The sequence below is a fragment of the Molossus molossus genome, unplaced genomic scaffold, assembly GCF_014108415.1.
Source record: "Molossus molossus isolate mMolMol1 unplaced genomic scaffold, mMolMol1.p scaffold_m16_p_10, whole genome shotgun sequence".
NCBI lineage: Eukaryota > Metazoa > Chordata > Mammalia > Chiroptera > Molossidae > Molossus > Molossus molossus.
The window spans coordinates 73,982,732-74,006,724 of record NW_023425345.1 but is presented as its reverse complement, the minus strand read 5'-3'; the positions used below and the strand labels follow the sequence as shown (position 1 = coordinate 74,006,724).

At 52.2% G+C, this 23,993-nt stretch overlaps 1 protein-coding gene across 1 annotated transcript in view; it reads left to right on the top strand.

Annotated features, from left to right (window-relative positions):
• Positions 1 to 4,354: 4,354 nt before the first annotated feature.
• The window catches only part of LRP1 (LDL receptor related protein 1), an 80,201-nt gene continuing 60,562 nt past the window's right edge, over positions 4,355 to 23,993 (top strand). Inside the window, exons 1-6 of the mRNA XM_036250686.1 lie at positions 4,355 to 4,421; positions 13,006 to 13,128; positions 15,488 to 15,625; positions 17,334 to 17,453; positions 19,373 to 19,501; positions 19,613 to 19,876. Of these exons, the coding sequence (XP_036106579.1) occupies positions 4,355 to 4,421; positions 13,006 to 13,128; positions 15,488 to 15,625; positions 17,334 to 17,453; positions 19,373 to 19,501; positions 19,613 to 19,876 (841 nt within the window). The remainder of the gene's footprint in view (positions 4,422 to 13,005; positions 13,129 to 15,487; positions 15,626 to 17,333; positions 17,454 to 19,372; positions 19,502 to 19,612; positions 19,877 to 23,993) is intronic.

The following is a 23,993-nucleotide window of genomic DNA, read 5'->3' as shown; positions in this document are numbered from 1 at the left end:
GGACTCTCTGGTCTGCAGGCCAATGCTCTAACCACTGAGCAAAACTGACCAGGGCTATCACTGTTAATCATCTTGTTACACAGCTCCACTAATGTATATGCTTCCTGAAGGCTGAGACTATGTGTTTCCATCTCTTGTCCCTAGTACCTCATATGTGCTCGGCATTGAGGCACCTAATATATGTTTATTAAATGTATGAAAACTGGGCTCCAATCTGCATTGTGATTTGGGGCAGATTTCCTTAATTTCTTTGAACTTCTATTTCCATATCTACAAACTGGAAATAACACCTATGCCACAAGGTAGTTATGAGACTCAAGTGAGCTAATCCGCATAAAATCCATTGCATGACTTAGTACATGGTAAGCACTAGCTCAATAAATCTTAGTCTCTTCCCACCTTCCATTAGACCCTTCAGAAACACCCTTCCTATTTACACTTCTTCAGCTGACCACTAGGTGGAGTCAGTCTATGGCTTGACATTCAGTCCCAGAGCAACACCCTTAATGTCCCAATCCCAGTGCCTGTTACACTCAGACAGGGAAAGATATTTAATGATTTGCTGGGAGATTCAAAACATATGTCTCCACACCAACTTCTTTGCCTACTGTCACCATTCTAGATATCCTGATTATTGGTTGCAGAAAATTCCTCTTTGATTTCCCACTATTTTGTTATAATTTCAACTCAAGGATTTGAAGATTGAAAACGTTTCTCGCCTGGCTGGTGTGGCTCTGTGGATTGAGCGTCATCCCATGGACTAAGGTCCGGGTTTGATGCCCGGTCAGAGCACATGCCTGGGTTGCAGGCTTGATCCTCAGTTGGGGGCATATGGTGTCTCTCTCTCACATCAATGTTTCTATCTCTCCCTCCCTCTCTCTAAAAAAATCAATAAAAACATATTATAAAAAAAAGAAAATGTACGTTTCTTAATAATAGAAGAAGGGGGGAAGAGAGAAGCTGAGGCAGAGAGGGATTGCATAATGAGTGCTATAGGAGACATACAAAGAAGATGCTTACAGTCACATCCCATTTGAAAGGAATTAATTATGATTGTCTCCTCCACTGGCACAGGCACCCCTAGTCCTAACATTCCTGTCAGCCTTCCCATCAATCAATCAAGAGCTCCTAACAGTGGGTGGATACAGGGAAATAAGACATCCTTCTCCTTAAGGAGTTTATAGTCTGGTGGTAGACACAGAACCTGCAAAATGAAGTGCTAATGTCTAGGTACTGAAGCTACCTTGAGTGCAGGTTTGGAACAGGAGACATGGGCAGAGGGAGAATAACAGGAGAGCTTTTCTGAAGAGGGTAGGGAGGAGTTGAAAGAATAGTAAAATTAAAGGCTCAGGTATAAATATGCACTCTCTCGTCTTATAGAGACACTCTCAGCAGTTCACATACTGGAAATAACTTGCATGTCCAACAACCCCAATAGAGTGGAGAATCCAAGCAAGGAGATTCCCAGTAGCCAATATAAAAAGAGGGCTAAGATGTGTGTGTACAATGTGGAAAGGGATCAAGATAAGTTAATTGAAAAAAGTCAATTACAGCCCTGGCCAGTTTGGCTCAGCAGTTGGAGTGTTGGCCTGCGGACGGACCAGAGTCCTGGGTTTGGTTCCCGTAGGAACATGTATCAAAACAAACAAACAAACAAAAAAGTAAATTACAGAATATATATACAGTATATATTGTATGAGCTCATTTGTGGTTTTAAAAAATGTTTATGTATATTTGTTTATCTTTTTTTTTAATCTCTTGGAAGGAGACCCACAGAACTCTCAGTGTTTACTCTGAGGGTAGGACTGAAGGATGGGAGTGTGGAGAGCAGCAAGTTTACTTTTCACCTTGTACCTTCCTATACCCTGAGTTTTTTAAACCACTAATTATTATCATTTTTATAAGATAAAGTTAAAAATAAATACGCTTTCACATTCAGGAGCTAGTAGGGATTGGAAGGTAACAAATAAGAAGTGTTGACATGCTGGCTGAGGCCAGGCTGTGGAAGTCCATTACTGGGAGAGGAGTTCATATTCGATTTAGTTGTCTATAGACACCCAGTAGAGGTTTGCCAGCCAGAAAGAGACTAACCAGGGAAAGCAGATTCAGAAAGATTTACCTGTGTAAGGTAGTTAGCAGGGAGAGGAGTGAGAGTGCCCCCTCACAAGCTACATGTGGTCACTCCATCTAGCTTTTTCCTTTCAAAGATGTCTGAAATCTGTTACAATCTGATTTCACTTGGACCATATTGGGAGTAGGGTCCTGGGAGAGTAAGGAAACTAGTAGGCATTCATTTAAAACATTTAGTGAGTCTCTGCCACATGCCTGTCACTGTGTTAGCCCATGAGGGTCGTGTAATAGGATGAATAAGATCACACCCTTGCATGAAGAAACGCTGACAGTGGAAATGGAGGAAATTTGAGCTTTATTTCAAAGGAAAAAGTGACAGGCCTTGAATACAAACTTGCAAGATTAGACATAATTGGTAGAGTCTGAGATTTCTACTAAAGGTAGGTGGCCTTGGCCTGGAGCAAATGAGCCCAGAGGGGGAGCTCTGGTTTGAGGGAAAGGTCTAGTTCCTTCTGGATTCCTGTTGCTCTCACTGTCATCAATGGATTAAGTTCTCAATGTGGCTCCGCTTTCTCCCAGGAACAGACTGGAGGATTTAGGACCCTTGTTGGACTAGAATTTTAAAAGGGTGAAGAGTGGTGCAACCTTCTTTCATCTCTAACGTCAATTTCTGGCAGCCAAAGTCGCCTGCTGTCTCCCTGAACTCTGATTTCCAGACACCAGAAAGTCAGACACCCAGGGTACAGCCTTAAAACACCGCCCAGAAGGGGGCGGTGGCCAGAAGCACATTCATGGGGCGCTGGAAACCGCCCGGCGCCTTCTGGACTCAAAGTAGCATTCCCGTACCGGCTCAGGGCCGGGACAAAGGTCCGGCACTCAGCAGACACCTCCTTAGAACTCGAGTCCAGAGTCCCTCATCTTATTCCAAATCCCTGTTGCTCGGAATCTAAAACCCTGATTTGGTGGGAAGCCAGTCAGAAGGTATAAAAAAACAAAACACCAAACAAAAAAATGAGCCCCGACCTCTTGGGGCGAAGGGGGTGGCCCCACCCGCTGGTGACTCACCTCCCTCCAAACCAGAGCCTGCCCCTCCCGCGCCCGGTGCCAGGGGAGCAGGGCGGGGCGGGTACTAAGGTGGGCTCCATCCCCAAGCCCTAGGAGGGCGGACAAGCTCCGGCGTGTCCCCGCGGGTGTCCCTGTTTACTCCAAGCCCTGGAGCGAGGTGGGGCGGGCCCTCGCGGCCCCTCCCCCCGCCCCCCCGCCGCAGGCCCCAGTCCGGGTCCCGGTCTTACAAAGTCCTCGAATCAAAGCTCAGCCTTTCCCTGAATCTTCCCCGCGGACTGGCGGCCCCTGCACCCATCCTAGGCAGGAGAGGCACAGTCAGGGTACCTCGAGGAAATCAAGCCTCATCCCAGATCTCCCGGTCCTGGATCCCCAGACCCGGCTAGAAATCCTAGGGCACGACACCGAGTTGCAGAGAAGCCGCTCCGCTCTCCTCGCCCACTGCCCAATCACCCCTTTCCCTTCAGCAATTTGCAGCGAGGGGGAGAAAGGCCAAGTCAGGGGAGAGGACACCCCGGGCCGCAAACCAGCGAGCGACGCCACGGGACCCCGACTCTCGGACCGCTGGCCAGAGCTCCAAATCTTGTAGCTGCCTGACTCCCCCTCCCCAGGGCAGCGCGCCAAATCGGCGCATGCGCACTCACACGACTGCCGCGTAGCTCATCCCCCCCCCCTTTTCTTTCCCCGCCCCTTCTCTCCCTCCCTCCTCTACCCTTCCCCTCCCTCTCTCCCCCTCAGCCCGCCCCGCGGCACCTCAGTCGGGGGAACAGTGGTGCGAGCTCCAGGCCCGTGCACTGAGGAGGCGGAAACGAGGGGAGCCCCCAGAGCTTCATCAGCCCCCTTCCAAAGGCTCCCCCACCCAGTCCACGCCCCCACCCCACCCCGCCTCCTCCCAATTGTGCATTTTTGCAGCCGGAGGCGGCTCGGAGATGGGGCTGTGAGCTTCGCCCAGGGAGGTGGAAAGAGGAGAGAAGAAAAAAAGCAGGGGTGAAGGAGGGTTTGGATTTGGGGGCAGGGGGCGTACCCTCGTCAGCAGACCCTCCACAAGGGGCTCCGAACTCTGCCTCTTCACCCACACCCCTGGTGCGCGTTGCCGAAGGATAGGATAAGAACAGAGGAGGAGGGAAGGAGGAAAAAGGGGGACCCCCCAACTGGGGGGGGGTGACGGCGAGAAGTACCAGGACCAGAGAGTAGGGGGCTGCTGCTTGCATCAGCACACACCATGCTGACCCCGCCGCAGCTGCTGCTGCTGCCCCTGCTCTCAGCTCTGGTCGCCGCCGCTGTCGACGGTAAGTGAGATTCCGCGGCCCCCTTGGACCCCTGGGGACACCCACTCCCCAGCCCCCACTCCTGCGTTTGGATGGGGAAGGGAGACGCGGGAGGGGGTGCCTTTTGTTATCACAGTCCAGCTGACACAGCAGCGTCCTGACTGGGGGTGGGGATGGGGGTCCAATTTGAAGGATGTGGCCCTGGGCAAATGATGCTTCTGTGGGGGTCCCCAGCCCAAACAAAGACCAGAGGCCTGGGAAGGGAAAAGAGGGTTCCCCCGTTTTCTGATCCCGGGATCCAGAGGCCTTCTCTTCCTATGTCTGGTTGGGGAGGGCCTCCACCTCCCCTACATCCTCCAACCCTCCACCCCCATCAGAATTGTGAAGGAATCCGGATTTGCAATATAGGGCTGCAAAAGGAGGGTGGGGGCTTTTGCAGTGGCCTCTGAATCTGGAAAGGGGAGCCAGGTCAAGAGTGCCCTGCTGGGCAGAGGGCAGGCAGGCCCCAGATGGATGTGGGTGGAAAGGGAGGGCCACCGGAGAGGGCCCCATGCTTGGGTGTGGAATCTGGGCCTGGGAGACCAGGCTTGGAGGCCTGGGTCAAAGATCCAGCCGGCTGCCCGCCTGGGTTCCGAAGTGAACACTTCCCCCTCTCAGGGCCTCTGTCAGTAGCCTGGATAGGGCTGTACTGGGGGGTAGAGGAGAAGCAGGAGATGCTATGTGACTTTGAATTTTCCTTCTTAATTCCTGGGAGCTTTGAAATGAAAAACGTCAGATGTCATGGTTGGGTAAGGGGACTGGAGAATGGCCTGGAATGCTGAGGTGGGAGGCTGGAAGAAGGCTGCTTTCTCTCCGACTTCTGGCTTGATCAATTTGGACTGGAAGGGGAGTTGGAGGTTGGCTGGGGGTTATGGCTAAGCCCCCATCCCCCAATTCCCTGCACTTTTGGTAAATGTGTTTATTTCTCTCCACCATTTCCCCTCCTCCCCCCATATACACACGTTTTGTATACTACAGTTAGGTTTGGGCTAGAACTGTGTCCTTTTGGGGAAATGAGTGCCCCCTCCCCTTTTATGTCAGCAATTTTTTCTTACTGTGTGAGTCACTGGTTCAAGTCTTGCCGAAGCTTTGAGCTGGGGTCATGGGCTTGGGCTGGGCTGGGCTGGGCCCCTGACTTGAGAAGGGGTGGGATCTTACTGCTTCCTGTCATTTTACTCCTGTCATTCTGGAAAAAACTGGGCCCAATACCATCATGCACCCCTCCTCCATCTTCTAATTTTGCTAGGTTGGGATTGGGAAAGTTTTTCTTTGAAACCAGATTATCTCTTCCTCTCTTCCCCTATCCTCAAATTGCTTTGGTTGAGAGGGAGGTTAGGGGGTCAGGAAGTAGCTGTGCCCAGAAAAACGGTATATTCAGTGGCCCTCAATTATGGCGTCTTGGGGACTGTCTGTCTGCTCCCCACACACACCTCAATTATCTGCCCAAGAGAAGTAAAGATCTGCCCTGAATATCCTCCAGACCAGCCCTCACAGCCAACCCTTAGCCATGACTTCCTCTCTTGTGCATGTTCTTTCCTCTTGTTATCAGCCCTGTGAGATGGGAGGGGAAACTGAGGCAAAGAGGTTTGGATATAGCCGCTTCTGGGAGGGATAGGAAAAAAATGTAAGAGAGAGAAACCTCGAGACCATCAGGAGCCCTCTGCTGGAGGGTGGATGGAGTTAGAAGCAAGGGCTGGGTCTCCGTGGAGAACAGGAAAGTTCCCCAACCCAGTCAGGAATGGCCCAGGTAGTGACGCCCCCAGGGCTCTGTTTGCCACACCAAATTCATGGGCGGTGAGTGGAAGAGGGAGACTGGACATGTTCTCCTTACTGCCTCCCTACCCTTTCTTAAAATTATCACTCAGTCCTCAGTTTTAACCCCAGCTCAAACCAAACTTTATCCAAATTCCCAGGGACAGGACCCCTCCCCAAACACACACTACTGTTCTTAACTTGGGAATGGGAATATGAATTATGGGTCCCACCCACTCTGGTCAGAATGGGGAATTGCAGAGCCCTGTTGGACCAGCGCTATCTAGGAAGCCTAAGGGGTTACCTTATCCCTACCCCTGCCCTCAAGCCCTAAGCCCGTAGACACAGAACTTCCTCCTTCATGTTTGAGCGGAGGAAACCTGCCCCACCTTACCTGACTTAGTGTCTAACCTTCCTGCTGCTCTCTCAGGTCTTGTTGCTCTTCTACCAGGGGAACAGCCCTGGGGTCTTCCACACCTCTTCTGCCTTCTCTGCTATGCCTGAACCTACCCTAGCGTCCCTTTCTCTTTGGAGAGCAATGTCACTCCCTGCTAGTAGACAAAATTGAGTGTACTTGCTATGGGGAGGATGGGGAAACCGATGGGGTGGGAAATAGGAAAGGGTTATTGAGGATCTTGCTGAGATTAAGAACAGTTTGTAGTGGGGAGGGCTGCCCCAGGCAGATCTGGCTCAGGGGAGAAGGCTGACTGCCTCCCTCTGTCCTATCCCCCTCCACACAGCCCCTTGAGCCAGTGTATTACCAGTTACCAGACAAGCTGGACAGTTGCAGTGAGTCATGAAGCTGAGGTGCTGGCCTCCTGGCTCCCTGAGAGACGGTTCCAAACTCCTTTCTCCCCTGGTCAGTCTCAGTTCCTTGAACATCTCCCCTTACCCTCATCTTTCAAAGTAGAGATACGTTGGACTAAGGGACATGTAGGACATTGATTTTAGGATTGGGGGAGTATTTTGATGCTTGAGGCTACTTCACAAGACTTCTTTTTTCTTCCATTCTTGCTCCCCCTTCCTCCATTTTCTCCATAGATTTTTGTTCCCAACAACTTCCCCATCACTAGGCATCCTAAGGATGTCAGTCAGGGCCCTGGGCAGAGCCAGATCTTGTCCAAATGCCCCAACTCTTAAAACTCCTTCCTCACCTTAGGGGGCCCTTCCTTACCCAAGTCTAACTTTCTCTCTTCCTGCGGTAGTCTCAGCCTTGCACATCAAAACTCCAAGCTCAGAGCTTATTCCCCCTCAACAGTCTCTTTTCAACCCCTCACCCCCTACTTCGTGGACTCTCCAGCCTTCAGGTCCTCCAGCTCTGGAGGGGAGGGCTTATCGCTCGGTTGTGTAGGACCATGTGAGGGTCCCTGACCTGGTGGAGCTAACTGGGGAGTGAGAGCGTTTGGAGAACCCCTCTGTGTGCAGTCCCAGATTTCAGCCTAGTTAGCAGGATCCTGCATTGTTTGGAAAAGGAAGCAGTTGGCTCCGGAGTGCTTCCCATGCAGTGACCCCAGGCACCGGTGTAAAACTCTCCTGGGAGAGACATGAGGGATGGTGGAAGAGAGGCACTTTTCCCTTTTGCTCCTCCTAGGGAGGTAAGAGCCTCCCCAGGCCTTGGCTTCCCTGGTTGAAGAGCCCTGTCTTCCTTCCTCCCACCCTCCCAATTCTGTGGGAGGCAGTATCCCCTATTCTGGGTCTCCCTTGGGTCAGACATTACTATGGCAGGGACTCTGTCTCCCTAAATAAGAATCTATGCTGCTCCTACCTTATCTCAGGGAGTTTGTTACTCTCTATGTTTATCCCAAGATAACTGTGTCATTGTCTTGGCAACCTCTGGGCTGAGACCTCATTCTATCTTTTTTGCTTCTGTCTGTCATTGATGTGTATACCCTCTTGGCCTTTCAGAAACTCTGTCTTCCACCCTCGTGGTTCATCTCTCTTGTTGCCCATCCTTCATGGCACTCTCTGCCCTGTCTCTCTCAGTCTCTGTCGCTCGCTTTGCCTCTGCCTGTCTCCACCTCCGTTCAGGCCTCTTGGTACCCTGAAAGCTACCCCGGAGCAGGCGTCTCTCCTGGGCTTTCTCACAAGCTCCGGAGCTCCCACTTCGACATTTTGTAGTTATTCTTCCCCTCCTGGCCAGACTGGGAACATCCAGTTCGGCAGTGAAAGTTCTCCTCCACTTTCCTTCAAGTTCCTCTCTCTTCCTCCCCCTCCACTAATTTTGGGAATGGATTTTGGAGAGAATGCTTCTGCAAGAAGGGAACTTGATACCCTTTGTGGGCTAAGTAAGAGGGAGAAAGGAGATATTTCAGGAGGAAGGAGGGAGGTTAGACTTCTGGCAGAACTTCTCATGACCTGAGAACTAGAGAACGGTGTGGGGAATGGTTTAGGAGCCTAGAGTTTACCTCTGCTGAGGATAAACCATGTGTGTGTGTTGGGGGTAGGTGATGTAACAGCCGGTGAGAGAGATGATGACCTCTGGGGACATTTGAAGGGTCTGAATTTTACTTGTGGGGGAAAGGAAAAGATGGTAGGGCGGTCACTTGTCAGGCTAATGTGCTGCTGAGTCAATATTGACTCAAGATGTAGGGGGAGACCCTTTCCCCTCTTCTGGCAGTCCAGGCCATCCTGTCTGTCAGTCTGTCCAGGCCGCAAAGCAGAGGCCCAGACTCAGGAATGACAAAAATGTGTCTGAGCCTCGCTGAGCTGCGGGAAAGAGCCACCGGGTAACACCCAAAATACATAAAATTCAGTGAAAAGCTCTTGGTTTGGGTTTGGGAGGCCCTCGCTGCCCTACCCCCATATGTTTGAAAGTTTAGATTTCTGCCGCCTCTGCCCCCCACCCCTTGGCCACCCCCTGGCTCCTCTGTTCCCTTAGATATATCAAGTAGTTCCCTTCAGAAAACATCCCTCCACACACAGCCTATCTCTCTGCTGTGTCTAGTCTTGAAAAGAGCCTCAAGGGTTTCTTTCGTGTATTTCCTGCCTCAAGTCTCCTGGTCCTGTAGGAAGCACTGCCTGAGGTCTCGCCTCTCTTTCCCTCACTGCTCCCAAGGGGATCAAAGAGTGGGTCCCCTCCTCTGCAGAAGACTCCCTCAGGGCCTGTACTTCCCTCACACTCTCTTCCCCTGCCAGGCTCTCTATCCCCCTCCCTCCCACCCCAGGGTCCCAGGGTGGGATAGAGGATGACAGCCAAGGCTCAAGCAGGGCACTGGGGTCCGTGTGGTGTCCGGACGGACGTACATCCAACCCTACACCTCCTGTCCTGGCTCCAGCTCGGTGGCCCTGGGGGCTATGGTTGGGCCGAGTGCCTGGATTTGAGGGGGGGCAGGGGTGTTGGCCAGAGTTAGCATGGCGGTCACATTCATCTCCAGGCAAAGCTGAGAACAGACGGCCCCTGTGTCCTGGTGTTCTCTCTGCAACCTCGCTTGCTCTCCTTCCTTTTTAGTCCTCTCCTCCTTCATCTCCCTCCTCTCTCTTCCCTCTTCTGTCCTATTCTTGCCTCTCTCCTCTCCTCCCCTCCTCTCTGATGAGCCCTGAAGGCCACTATCACCCTCTATGATCCTGCTCCCCACTCCAGCTTCAGAGGACCAACATATTTCCATGCCATTCCCCTTCTTCATCCTTCTCCATCCGGCTGCATCATCACCGCCAATGAGAAAACCACCTGTTCAGTTATTAATCGCTCTGTGCCTTGGTTTCTTCTTCTGTATGATGGGGATTGCAAAGTACCCACCTCACAGGGTTCTGAGGATCTAAACAGTTTAATACAAAGTGTCTCAGATCAGTGGCTGACTAGCAGTGACCGTGTTGTAAAGTGTTAGCTCATATCATTAAGAAGCCCCAATTCTCATGACAGGCTGGAGGCAGCGAAGGCCAGTAGTGGATCCCAAATTTAGGGCTGAACTTAGGGCAGTGTTTTTCTCTCATCTAAGCTGCAGGCCACAAAGGTGGGTTTTCTGGGTGCTGGTATCAGATGCAGAAGGCTCAGCGGAGGGGAGTGGGGTTGGCTGGAGGCTCTAAGCAGATTACCAGCTTCCTACCCCACCCCCACTGCAGCCCCCCACCCCCACCTCAGAGTGGGGCTTTCCTTGGCTGTATATTCTGCCCCAAAGTAGGTTATTTGTTTCTTTCCTCCCCTCTCCCCCTGAAGGAAATCAAAGACAGGCCTCAGCCTTCAAACTCCAGATTCCTGGAGATTTCTCCACCATCCCTGACAGGAAGGAAGTTCTTTCACTTATCTCTCCTTGATTCTTGTGCTGCCCTGGCTCTTGGGAGATGTGGACCCCCACGTCCCTCTGCCTCTGGGCCTGAAGAGATGCTTATGTGGGATAGGGGACCCTGAGGGTTCCTCTTCTTCCACTTCCCCATCCCCCACTCCCCTCCCTCTGCAAGAGCACATCTGGTTTGTGAATCTCTCTCATTCCAGCTTTCGGAGTTTGCCAGCTGCTGTTTCCTCTGTCGAGTTCAGGCCAAAAATGGGGGTGGGGGACAGCAGGGGACAAAGTAAGGGCCAAAAGAGGGGGGATCGTGGCTGGGATGCAGAATGAAGGGGAGGTTGGAGTGACCAACCAGTGACCTCAGGCTGGGTCTGTGAGTTCTGGCCCAGGAGGCGTGGGGGTGTGGACTAAGTCCAGGTGGGGGGGACGTGGGGGCCATTTCTGGGCTCCAAACAGCCCATCTGACTCTGAGTCCCATTCCAGCCCCCTATACCCCCCCCCCAGACAGTCTGGGCTGGCCAGGGGAAGAGGACCATTCTCCGGCATGCTAACTAGGCTGGCAGGCTGTTTCCCCGGGAAGACCTCACAGCTGGCCCAGTGGGGCAATGAACTCTGCATTATCCACCTCCTCAAGGGGCCTTTATTCCCTGCTGGGGGAGGGGGAAGGGAGGGGGGGGACTCCTGGCTGAGGGGGGAGGTGTCCTGGCCCAGCCACCCTTGATGTGTTTCCTGAACTCGGCTCTCATCCTGGCCAGGGGCCTGAGTGTAGTCCCCTCTGCCAGAGATAGAGGTTAGGGAGGGAGGGCATCTTCTCCCTGTGGCCCTTCTCAGACTCTGTCGCTCCCTTTGAGCCCTGACATACTTTACTAATACTCAGTCCCAGCCCCGAGCTCATTCTGCCCTGCATTCGAGGTAGTGGCCTTCCCAGAGGACTGAGGCTCCTGAGGGGGCATTTTGCTCCTCCTTGGCAGCCCAGTGCCTAGCGCAGTGCCTGGCACAGAGCTGATCGACAGTGCATACCAGCTGAATAGAAATGGCCGAGGAAAAAGCAATGAAGAGCTGGGAGACTGGGAACCCAGCCCTTGGTGGGGGTGGAGGATGGGGGCGCTTTCTTGTGGAGGACCTGGTGATGGGGTTGGGAGGAGCAGCTCCTGGGCGTCTCTCAGTGTGCACGGAGAGACTAGTATAGACTGCACTGGTTAAAGTTTACAGTCAGCTCAAAACTGAGTGAGCCTTGGTTTTGTCTTTTGCCTGCTCTGTGAACCCACCCTCTCTGAGGCTCAGTTTTCTCCTCTATAAAATGGTGGTATTACTAGCACCTACTTTGTCATGTTTTGGAGAGGATTAAATAAGATGATCCATGGAAAGAACTGGTTTACCACAATTCACAGCATATACTAAGCCCACAATAAGAGTTAGTGTTACCATTCTTAATTCCGCAGAGAACAGGTAAGAGAATGACACGGAGCCCGGGAAGGCAGATGCGGATGAAGGGGCAGGGCAGAGATCCTGGATGTAGTCTCTTCATGGGTCGGCTGGGCTGAAATCAGCTCCCACAGGTCACACCAGCCGTCTCCCTGCCTCGGCTCTCCAACTCCATCACCCTGAGCAATCTTTAGGTGCCTCTTACCTCTGAGGACATCTTCTGAAAGTCCTCCCTGAGATCTAATCACACGGGAGGCTTCAGTCTGTAGAGAATGGAGGTGGAGACAGGGCTCTCTGCCCTGTTCGCTCCCCTGCCCTGCACAGTCTTGCCCTCCAGTACCTCTGCTGATACCATTTCCAAGCTACCGGTGTTCTGAGGACACCGTTCCCATCTGGGGGCCTAGTGGTTAGTTAGGAGTTGGAGATTGTGGGGTGATGGGTTCCAAGGGCCAGGAGCTTCCCAGAGGGCAGAGGAGCAGAGAGTTTAGAAAAGATCAGCTCTGGCCCTGGCGGTTTTGCTCAGCGGTTAGAGCCTCGGCCCATGGATCAGAGGGTCCTGTGTTCAGTTCCCACTAAGGGCACGTACCTCGGTTGCAGTTTGTCCCCAGCCCTGGATGGGTTGTGTGGCAGCCACTCGATGTGTCTCTCTCACATCCATGTTTCTCTCTCTCTCTTCCACCCTCTCTCCCTCCTGCTCTATCTGAAGATAAATGAAAAAAAAAAATGTCCTCGGATGAGGATTAAAAGAAAAATCAGCTCTAGGCTTCTAGTGGGAGGGAGAGGGAGATAAGAGAAAACATGTCAATGCCCCCTAAATGCCCCATCCTTCACTCCCAGTCAGCACAGCCGAGGTGTTGGTGCGTGGCCACAGTAACCAAGATAGCAAGTGCTTTGACCCTGAGGACTGGAGGAGGGGCACACCGGTCAGGCAGCCTAGGGCGCTGGGTGGGGGGCAGTAAAGTGTGCTCCCTGTACCCTTCCCCTCCCCCCACCACAGGTACACAGTATTCCCGGAGCGACACACAGCCCCCTGCCTACCCCCTGGCGCAGAGTCAGGGCCAAATGGAGACGGATGCTAGGGAGGGAAGAGGAGCCATACGGGGGTCTTTAGGGCCATAGAGTTGGCTTCCAGCCTTCATTTACACCCCATTTTCTTTCTTTGCCCCTAGTCCCCAAGACTTGCAGCCCCAAGCAGTTTGCCTGCAAAGACCAGATCACTTGTATATCAAAGGGCTGGCGGTGTGATGGTGAGAGGGACTGCCCGGATGGATCTGATGAAGCCCCTGAGATCTGTAAGTACTCTTCTGGGTCCCTCTCCCCCAATCCCTGACTTATCTTTTTTCCTTTTGGCCCAGGCAGTTTGGGATGAGGCAAGCTGATCTTTATCCTGGTGTAGACCTTGCTCTGTGATTGTTTATCCATGACACGGCTAAAACTGTCCTCTCCCCCCTTCAGGGTGCCTGGTGTGCTCAGAAATGGCACATCGGATCGCTTCTGCAGCGGTTGCACCCCAAGCCTGCCAGAGACTGTTCCCTGCACTGAGCTTTGCTGGAAGGAGAGGGCCTGGCCTTTCTTTTCTTTTGCTTGTCCCTCTTCATCCCACCTCAGAGCCTCATGACCCTTGCTGAGTGCCCACAGGTCTGGCTGGTCTGCTTTTTGTCCTCAGACTCCCAGGCCAAAGGCCACCAACTTTTGCTCAGTCTGTACCAGAAGCCCAACCCTGTGCATTTCCCACCACCCCCGCCTTCCCTGCCTCCAGTAAGTGGTGTAATCAGAGGCAGCTGTTTAAACTGGGAGAAAGGTCCCCACCCAGCCTTTACTTTGCCAGTGGGGGTGGGGGGTGGAGGACTTGCTTGCTGGACCCCAGAGTCCTGGGCAGCTGGCACTGTGCTGGGGTCTCCACCTTCAGCCTCTCCCCTGCTTAGTTAATGTGGGCCAGGGTCTAGGTGCCCGTGCATTCTTACGTCTGTCTCTGTTCTGTTTCCTGGGTTGATGCTATTCCAGCCCCAGCCCCTGTGCTCTCCCCACACCCTTACCCGTAATTATCGGGTAATTTTAGGGCCAGAAAGGGAACCACCAGTTCTCTCCACCTCACCCCCATATCCTGCCCTGGAGGAGTGGGGGCCAGGGATATTCTGCAAGTGCTTCTATGATGGGGTGGTTCAGCCTGGAGAGTCTTCTTGTCTGATGCCACCTTTACACCCCACATTTCTGACCTGATGCTTGGTGTTAAGGATTCAGCAAGCCTTGCAGAGGGGCTGGATCTGGCTCCTTTTATCCATTCTTCTTCTGAAGCAAACCCTACCTTATACACTTGCCCACTCTTACACACTCCCAGACCCATTACATACACAGTCAGTCCCTCCTGGGCACTGACTCCCCCCACCCCGACATATACAAAATCAGACGCAGGCACAGACATGTTCTCACAGCAACACAGAGTCAACACTTTAACAGGGGATGCAGAAGCACAACCTGCACTCAGACAGATGCCCCCAGACACACGCACAAACCCAGATTCACTCCCCAAAGAACATGGAAATGCACATGCGTTTGAGGCCAGGAACACCAGCACACACAGAGACAGATATACCCTTACTCCATGCCACACACCTCCCTCACCTGTGCCTGCAGACTCCTGCCCAGGCACACAGGGTAGGTCACTCACACACCCTGTCTGGATTTGGGAGCCAATAGGTGGTAGTCTGTCTTCCAGCTCATGGGCTCAGCCAGCATCCTAGCCTCCTGCGGATTCCCTGAGGAGCTCTACCCCCCACCCTAAGCCCATCTTCTTGGGCACAAAGGAAGTACCAGGGATCACCATTGGGCTACCACATTTGACCCTTCCCAAATCCTTCTATCAGGCAGGCTACTCTGGCGTTGGGGATCTGAAACGGAACTATCCAATAGAAATACAATGCAAGCCACATAGGCAATTCAAAATTTTCTGGTAGCCACATTTAAAAAGGAATACATAACCAGATGAAATTAGTTTTAACTTAATTTTATTCAATGTATCCAAAATTGTATCATTTCAGTATATTATTCATATAAAAGCATTAATGAGATCTTTCACATTCTTTGTTTGCATGTGATATTAAGTCTTCAGAAGCCGGTGTGTATTTTATGCTTACATTTTCAACTAGTCACAGTTCATATGCATGGTGGCAACCTTTGGCTGCTGCTACATATTGGACATTGCAGTTCTAGAAGACCTGGTGCAACTCTCAGCCCATTTCCTGTGACCCGGGAAGCTATGGGAAGGAGATGTTCTTTATCATTTGAGCTTCTCTACCATGGACTGTTTTCCTTAGCTCATTCAAACCTCTCACCTCTCACCTCGGCCTCTCCTGAGTGTAGAATGTGGAGGGGTTTGGGTTCCTAGGCAAAGGACATTTGGAGAGTGGACTCTTGGCTGAAAGTCTAGTTCTCCCCTCTACCTGGCTGTTCACAGGTGTGTGACTGCTCCTGGGAATGGTGGAGAAGAGCTCTAGGTGGAAGAGTCTGACCATCCCTGAGGCCTCCCCAGATCTAAAAGATGCATATATCTGCAACCCAAGTCTCAGTTCCCCTCTTCCTCTTCCAGTGAACAGTTGGCCCAACAGCCACTATTACCAGCTTGGTCATGCTAACCTTTCCATCTGCCCCCAGGCCCACAGAGTAAGGCCCAGCGATGTCAGCCAAATGAGCACAATTGCCTGGGCACTGAGCTGTGCATTCTCATGTCCCGCCTCTGCAATGGGGTCCAGGACTGCATGGATGGTTCGGACGAGGGCCCCCACTGCCGAGGTAAGGACTCTTCTACCCTCCTATTGTGGGTGCAATGAGTTCTCAGCTGGGCACCTAAGGGGTTTGGAGGCCTGCCATCCGAGGACTGTCCTTGTACCTCCAGTGGGGATAAGGCCTTGTCCTGCACCGCTACACAGAATTGCCACCAGATAGCAGCCAAAATCCATGGGCCCTTCGGGCTTGGAGCGTGGTTAGTAAGCCCCGGCCCAGGCACTTTTCTCTGTGTTTGGACAAGTCACCATCCCTCTCCAGACCCAGTTTCCCACCTGTAAAATGAAAGCTTTATACTAGATCAGTGTTTTCATACTTTTTTTTTTGGTAAATAAGTGGGATCCTTTCTGCAAATGGTTTCTTACATGAAACATGAGTATGAGCAGAGAACAGATGCTGAGATTAAAGCTGGGGCTGGGAGCTGGAGTTTTGCTCGTCTACTTGGGAGGAGACACATCTGGATGCTGCTCACTCAGGGCAGGGGGTGTGGAACAAGGGAGTTTGTGGAAGATTTTTATCCTCTCCTTTGGTTGATTTTCATGTTCTTGTCTGAAGCCCCTGGGATGGGATGCAGAGTGTGGGCTCAGGGGTTGACTTCGATTGCCGCACACATCCCATCTTATTGGATGGTGCATGTTCAAGTTTGTTTCCTTTTGAATACCTTGAATACCTTTTCAGCTTCAAAAACAACAAAGAACCTCAAAAATCTAGGGTTTGAACTTCCTTCTCTGATATTACAGAAGTTGGTTCTCCTCACCACCACCACCACCCCGCCCTGCTCCCCCATTTCCAGAAGAGAAATTCTTTTCTAGATTTTCTGGAACAAACAATATTTACCTCCTTTATGGTGGAAGGCAGCACATTTGGGATCTCAGTTGGATATGGGGAGGAAAGGAATAACTGGGGTCTGGCCCCCCATCCCAGCTCCTCCTGGCAGGCTTAGTGATTCTGAATGTCTTAGCATCTGGGGCAGCTCTCACTCCTAGGTGGGGGTGTGAGGCAGCTGGACAAAGGGGTCTTTGTGGCCAGGCCGCCTGGCCCCATGCAAGGCCATTAATTGGGTCGCTGGTTTGGGGGGGCAGCTGCTCCCACCTCTCCCCCCTCCTGTCTCACTCCCTTCTGTCTCCCCTGTGGAACTGGGTCAGTGGCAGGAGAAAGATTAGAGAAGGATCCTGAGGGAACCAGTTTTGCTCCTCCTGCCGTCCTCCACCTGGACTTCACTTAGGGTTCTCTCAGAGGCCTCGAGGGCGAAAGGGATAGGTTGCAGGGTGCTTTCAAGCCAGAGCTTGGATCCTGTAGGAAAAGACACGGTTCCATGTCCAATCTTCACCCTCAGCCCTGGAGCCGACATCATGGTCCCTGGGCAGCACAGATAAGAGGCATGTGAAGGGGATAAGACTCACTGTCCACACTCCTTTTGAGCCCAGCAAACTACCACACCTCTGTCCCTGTGACAGAGGGAGACCAGAGCAGCCAGAGCAGGGAGGTGGTTCTGAGCCATAATTGGTTATGTGACCTTTGGCCTATCTTATACCTTCTGTGGGTCTCAGTCTCCCCACTTGCAAAATATGGTAGATGCTTCCTAAGCCCCTTTCATCTCCAACACTGCAGGCCTTGAATGTGGTTTCTGAAGTGTTGATGGGAGTTGGGTGAAGGTTACAGTCTGGGGGTGGCTACTGGGCCTGAGAGCCTGAGTGTGTCTCCTGCCCTCTCACAGAGCTCCTAGGCAACTGTTCTCAGCTGGGCTGCCAGCACCACTGTGTCCCCACACTCAGCGGGCCCACCTGCTACTGCAACAACAGCTTCCAGCTGCAGGCAGATGGCAAGACCTGCAAAGGTAAGTGAGTACAAGGGCTGGTGTGCTAGTCGGGGGAAGAGGGAGGCAGGGCCAGGGGGCCTGGCTGGGGTAGGAGAAAATTAGAAGGTGCCAGAGAGGAGGCATGGCTGCACGCCTGTGTAGCCTCTGCCATGACTGAGCCCACTGGCTTCCACCAGACTTTTTAAAAATTTATTTTGTAACTGTTTTTATTGATATTTTAGAGAGAGAAGAAGAGAGAGAGAGAGATAGAAACATCGATCGGCTGCCTCCTGCATGCCCCCCACCAGGTATCGAGCCCGCAAACCGGGCCTGTGCCCTGACCAGGAATTGAACCGGGACCTCTCAGTCCGTGGGACAACACTCAATCCACTGAGTCACACCAGCTGGGCAACCAGATTTTTAAAAATTCATCTTAAAATTATATAGGCAAGCCCTGGCCGGTTTGGCTCAGCGGGGAGAGTGTCGGCCCGTGGTCCAGAGAGACCCGGGTTCGGTTCCCACTAAGGGCACGTACCTCGTTTGGGTTGCAGTTTGTCTCCGGCCCTGGTTGGGTTGTGCGGGAGTCAACCACTCGATGTGTTCCTTTCACGTCGATGTTTCTTTCTCTCTCTCTCTCTCTCCCCCTCCCACTTTATCTGAACAACAAAAAAAGGAAAAATGTCCTCGGGTGAGGATAAAAAAAAAGAATTATATAGGCTAAATGTGAGTTTTCTTGTTTAAAAAAAAAATAAATTAAAGCACTACTGATAAAACTAAAGTCCACTTAGACAAATCCTCTTCAATTCTGGTCCCTTTCCCATGTCTGTGGAGGTCAACTCCGTTATCAGTTTGCTCTCTTTCCAGGGCTTTTTCTGTACACCTGTGTGCATGTACTCATGGAAAATCTCAGTGAAAGGGCTGTTCACGCACATGTGTTCTTTCTTACATGAAATCAATCTGTACATTTCTGTTTCCAATTTTTTCACTCAGTATATTCTAGAGACTTTTCCATGTTAATATGTAGAGATCTACCTTGTTCTTTTAAAAACCACCATGATGCCCTGGCCGGTTTGGCTCAGCGGTTAGAGCATCGGCCTGTGGTCCGGAGAGACCTGGGTTCGGTTCCCGCTAAGGGCACGTACCTCGGTTGCAGTTTGTCCCCGGCCCTGGTTGGTCGTGCGGGTGGCAGCCACTCGATGTGTCCCTTTCACATCGATGTTTCCCTCTCTCTCCCTTCCTCTCTCTCCCTCCCACTCTGTCTGTACAAAAAATGGAAAAATGTCCTCGGATGAGGATAAAAACCACCATGATGTATGACTTTCACCACAGTTTACCTGGCCATCGCCCTATTGATGAATAAGATGTTCCCAGTTTCTCTCTGCTATAAACAATGCAGACTTTTCTGTTTTAAATTTGCCTCCCTCGAGTCTTTGCACAAATGCCACCTTCTCGGTAAGGCCATCCCTGGCCGCTCTAAAATCACACTCCCACCGCCTGCATCCTCTGTCCCCTTTCTCAGCTTCATATTTTTCCATAGTACCAGTCACTTTCCAGCGCACCAGCACCTCAAGAAATAGAATTTATCTTTTTTTGTATTTGTTATTATAATAACAGTATTTCATTTATTATCAGAATTTAAGTTTTATGAGGGCAGCAGTTTGAATTTATTTTATTTACTGATGTGTCCTCAGAGCCTAGGATAGTACTGGCACTTAGTAGGTACTAAAGAAATATTTTCTGAATGAATGGATGATGTGCACATATGTGGCGATTTCTCTAGGACAGATCTTAAGTCTGGACTTACTGGGTGAGTTTGCACATTTCTTGTTGTAATATTCTGCCAGATTGTCTTCCAGAGTAGCTTTAGGGAAGGACACGTACACGGTGGTGTCTGAGGGCACATACTTCCCTGCCTCCGTCACACTGGAAATGACCATATCCTTGCTTTTTCCCGGCAGACTTTGATGAGTGCTCGGTGTACGGCACCTGCAGCCAGCTGTGCACCAACACAGATGGCTCCTTCACGTGCGGCTGTGTGGAAGGTTACCTGCTGCAGCCAGACAACCGCTCCTGCAAGGCCAAGAATGGTGGGTGGGGTCACGTGTGGGCCCAGTGCTAGGAGCCCAGAGTGTTGTTCCCTGGTGGAGAATGGCCTGTGAGGTCCTTGCTGCACTGACCCTCCTCTCCTCCGTCTACAGAGCCCGTAGACCGGCCCCCTGTACTGCTGATCGCCAACTCTCAAAACATCCTGGCCACGTACCTGAGTGGGGCCCCAGTGTCTACCATCACACCCACCAGCACACGGCAGACCACAGCCATGGACTTCAGCTATGCCAACGAGACTGTGTGCTGGGTGCACGTTGGGGACAGTGCTGCCCAGACGCAGCTCAAGTGTGCCCGCATGCCTGGCCTGAAGGGCTTCGTGGATGAGCACACTATAAACATCTCTCTCAGCCTGCACCGTGAGTTGTCTGCTCCCAGCTCGGAGGGTGGAGAAGGGCAGGGAAGGTGGAGCCTGGCCGGGGCAGAGGCAGATGGTTAGATAGGATGAGCCCTGTGGGTCAAGAAGCCCTGGATGGAGGCTGGGGCGGGGGTTGCACATACTGATGCCTGTTTGGAACAGGGTAGAGTAAGGCTGTGCTTTTCTGGCTCAGATCTGAAAAGGCCTCAGAAGAGAAATGACGAGTCAAAGTCCAGAGACCAGGGACTGTCCCTCAGAGGGAGGAGTGTTGATCAAATCACCAAGGGGCTTTCCCTCGCAGTAGGAGTCAGGGCAAGGGAAAGAGGGGCCTAAGGCCTGGGGAACTTTGCTGGGTGTGGCTGAGGGCAAAGCAGTCAGGGCCTGACTGGGTCTGTCTTTCTGCCCCATTGTTTCCCTTGGGGATGTCTCCAGAACAGACCCCCTGCTGCAGCATGGGTGTGGGGGTTCTGGGGCTGTTTCTGGGGGACTTTGTGGCAATAGATGAGACCAGAGGGGGAGTGATGAGTGCTGGGACCATCTGAGTGTTTTAGGATATCCAGGATGTTCCCTTTCAGGCTCTCTCCCTAGGCTGTACTTTGCCGTCCCAGGATAGAAGAAGGGGTGTCACTGGGGAGGGGCCAGGGCATAGATACGCTGTTTGGAGCAGTCCTGCTCAGCTCAGATGCTGTTGTATAAACAAACAAAACATCTGGCATCATCACATTCCCAGGAAATGCACCACAGGGCTGAGGAAAAGATGGGACCTGTGGTTGATCCGACCCACGGGGGAGAGTAACTTGATCTGTGACCTTGAGTTAACCAGAACTCCCTGTCTCTGCTTTGGTTTCTGATCTGCAAAGTGGGTCTGAAGTTGTCTGCTTGGATCAGATAAATCGAAATGAAAGCCAGAGATAACTGGAGGATGGCACACAAAGAGTTAGGACTGTGAACCCGGGCCTGTCTAGATCTTGAAGTTCCTTTTTGGGTTCCTGTGTGATGATCCCCACAGAAGACAAAGACCCCAGGAGGACACAGGGCTTGGTTCTGTGGGGAGCAGGTGTTCTGAGAGCACCTGCCACCTGTGGCCTTACCATATGGTCCACACCTCAGCTCCAGCTCCTCCAGAGCATCCCAATGGTGTCCTTGGCCTGTTGGTGACCCAGGCTCCCCTGTGATCAAACCTATGTTCTCCTTGGAGTGCTGGGCTGGGGGCTGCCCCATATGGTTGGCTGAGCTCTTGGGGATGGGCAGCTCAGAGAACCCCATGGCTAATAGGGTAGGATTGGGGTGAGACCCCATGAGACATCAGCCCTCTCCCTGCTTCTTGGCGATGGCCCCACCCAACAGGCTAGTCTAGGCAAACAGCTCCAGCCGTTCCCTCCCTGGCCCTGAGGCCAGACCGTGGACTTGCGGGTTGGAGCTCTGGGGAGGGGTGCCCTGATGGGAACCTTCTCAGATTTTACTCTGGCCTGGCCCCTCTCCTGCCTTCCTCCCCAGGCGAAGCAGGAAATAACCTCAGGCAGGTATCCCTCCCTTGGCAAACACAGTCTTGCCTCCCAGTCTGCTAGATTCTCTGGGCCCCTCTGGGGCAGAGTCTAAGAGGTGGGAAGAGTTCAAGGCTCTGGGGAGAAATGCTAGTGGGGTAAATAAATGGTTTCCTCTTGCCCCAGCCTCTGTCCCCCCCGCCCCCCTCCCCATATCCCATGCCGCCTGAATGTCTGGCTGTCACCCTGAGGATGGTTGTTTTGCTCTCATCCCACAAACTAATTATGGGCCCTAAGCTGAGGAAGTAGGAAGTGTCTCTCCCCTAGAGCCCTCCCCCCACCCCTAGTTTACCCCCCTTCACAGGAGAGGCTGAATGGCCTGTCCTGGTGTGCAGGGTGGCTGGTCCCAGGCACTTACCTGAGCAGTGGGCTGCTGGCCTATAATTAGCTTCCTGAGGGTCATGAAGAAGAAAGGTTGCTGCTTTCTCCTGCTTTCTCTCTGCCCTCTGGGGGAGCCCTCCCTGCAATCATCCCATTCTTGGTTATGACTGTGACCTCCATCAGACCCCTGGGCTGAGCCCATGCAGGAGGGAGGAGGCTGACAATTGAGAGGTGCTGGAACCCAGAGACCGGGAGGCCAAGGGAAGCCTGCCTGCTGGTGTGGGAAGAAGAAGGAGACTGCCCCAAAGAAAACTCTGAATACAGAAATAGAACAAAAAGAAGGAAGGAGGCCAGGAAGTAAGCCTGTTTCACATGGGTCCTGGGGCATGTGTGAGCCAGACCCGCTGTGAGTCCTGAGAGCCCTAGAGGGCCCCTCCAAGACCCGGGGGTAGCCGGTGGTCAGTGCAGCTTCTGGGAGAGGCTTTTGGAGTAGGCTCAGGACTGAAGCTCCTGCTTTTTCCTGTCCTGACCCCAGCTCCTTCCCTCTGTTTGTACTCAAGAGTGGGTGGGGCACCCACTAACCAACATCCCTAACGTTCTGAAAAGTGTATGTGCACTTTCTTGCCTTACCCAAGCCTAGGCTGCTGCCCTCCTCCCGCAGCTCCAGTGCCTTCACTGCCCTGGACGGGGTGATCCCTCCCCTGCCCTCCTGGGATGTCACCCAAGGGCCTCTCCTTCCCTGTGCCGCTGTCCCAGCAGGTGGGAGGTCTCTGAGGACTCTGATTCCATGACTGAGAACATGACAGTGAGTAACAGGAGACCCTTAGGGAGGACCAAGGCCAGCCCCTCAGTTGTTTTTTTTTTTTTTTTTTTTTTTTTTGTTATCCTCACCCGAGGATATTTTTTCCACTTTTTGTACAGATAGAGTGGGAGGGAGAGAGAGGAAGGGAGAGAGAGAAACATCGACGTGAAGGGACACATCGAGTGGCTGCCACCCGCACGACCAACCAGGGCCGGGGACAAACTGCAACCGAAGTACGTGCCCTTAGCGGGAACCGAACCCGGGTCTCTCCAGACCGCAGGCCGACGCTCTAACCGCTGAGCCAAACTGGCCAGGGCAGTTGTTGTTTTTTTAAATATGTTTTTTTATTTTTTTAGAGAGAGGGAGAGAGAGATAGAAACATCAATGAGAGAGAAACATCTATCGGCTGCCTCCTGCACACCCCCCACTGGGGATCAAACCTGAAATCCCCGATATGTGCCCTGAGCAGGAATCAGACTGGCAATCTCTTGGTCCATGGATCGACACTCAACCACCATTGGACTCTGTATATGAAAGCCAGCTACCCCCTTCCTTGGCCTTTCTTACCACATGTTGTCAGAATATTGAGGGGCTCTAGTCCCCCCACTCTCTGGCCTGGTGCTTTTGCTTCCCTTTCCCATTTCGAACTTTCTAATTTAACAGCCTCCTCTCCTCTCCCAGGCCAGGGCAGCCCAGTGTCTCTGGCTGGGCCCCTCTGTTTGTAATACTTCCTTTCCCAAAGCAGGGATGCCTTGATTTTCGGTTGCACATAGATGTACATTTAAAAAAAATATATGTTTTCACTGATTTTTTTTTTAATCCTCACCCTAGGACATTTTTCCATTTTTTGTTCAGATAGAGTGGGAGGGAGAGAGAGAGAGAGAGAGAGAAACATCGACGTGAAGGGACACATCGAGTGGCTGCCACCCACACGACCCAACCAGGGCCGGGGACAAACTGCAACCGAGGTACATGCCCTTAGCAGGAACCGAACCCGGGTCTCTCTCGACCGCAGGCTGACGCTCTAACCGCTGAGCCAGGGCCATTTTTTTTTTAGAGAAAGAGAGGAAGGGAGAGAGCAAAACATCAGTGTGAGAGAGAAACGTTGATCGGCTGCCTCCTGCACGCCTCCTACAGGGGACGGAGCCTGAAACCCGGGCATGTGCCCTGACTGGGAATGGAACCAGGACCTCTCAGTCCATGGGACAACGCTCAATCCACTGAGCCACACCAGCAGGGCTAGATGTGCAGTTTTACAATTATTGTAGTTACATTTTTGTTTAATACCCATTAGGAAACTCCTATAACTAGCATATCAAATCTATGATTTTATAGATTGTTTAGGTTGCAGCAAAATAAGTGAGTTGATTTAAAGAAATAGTAGGTAAATAATAGTACAACTGTAGATAAACATGGGGAATATTTTGAAAGTGATACACAAAAGACTGAAG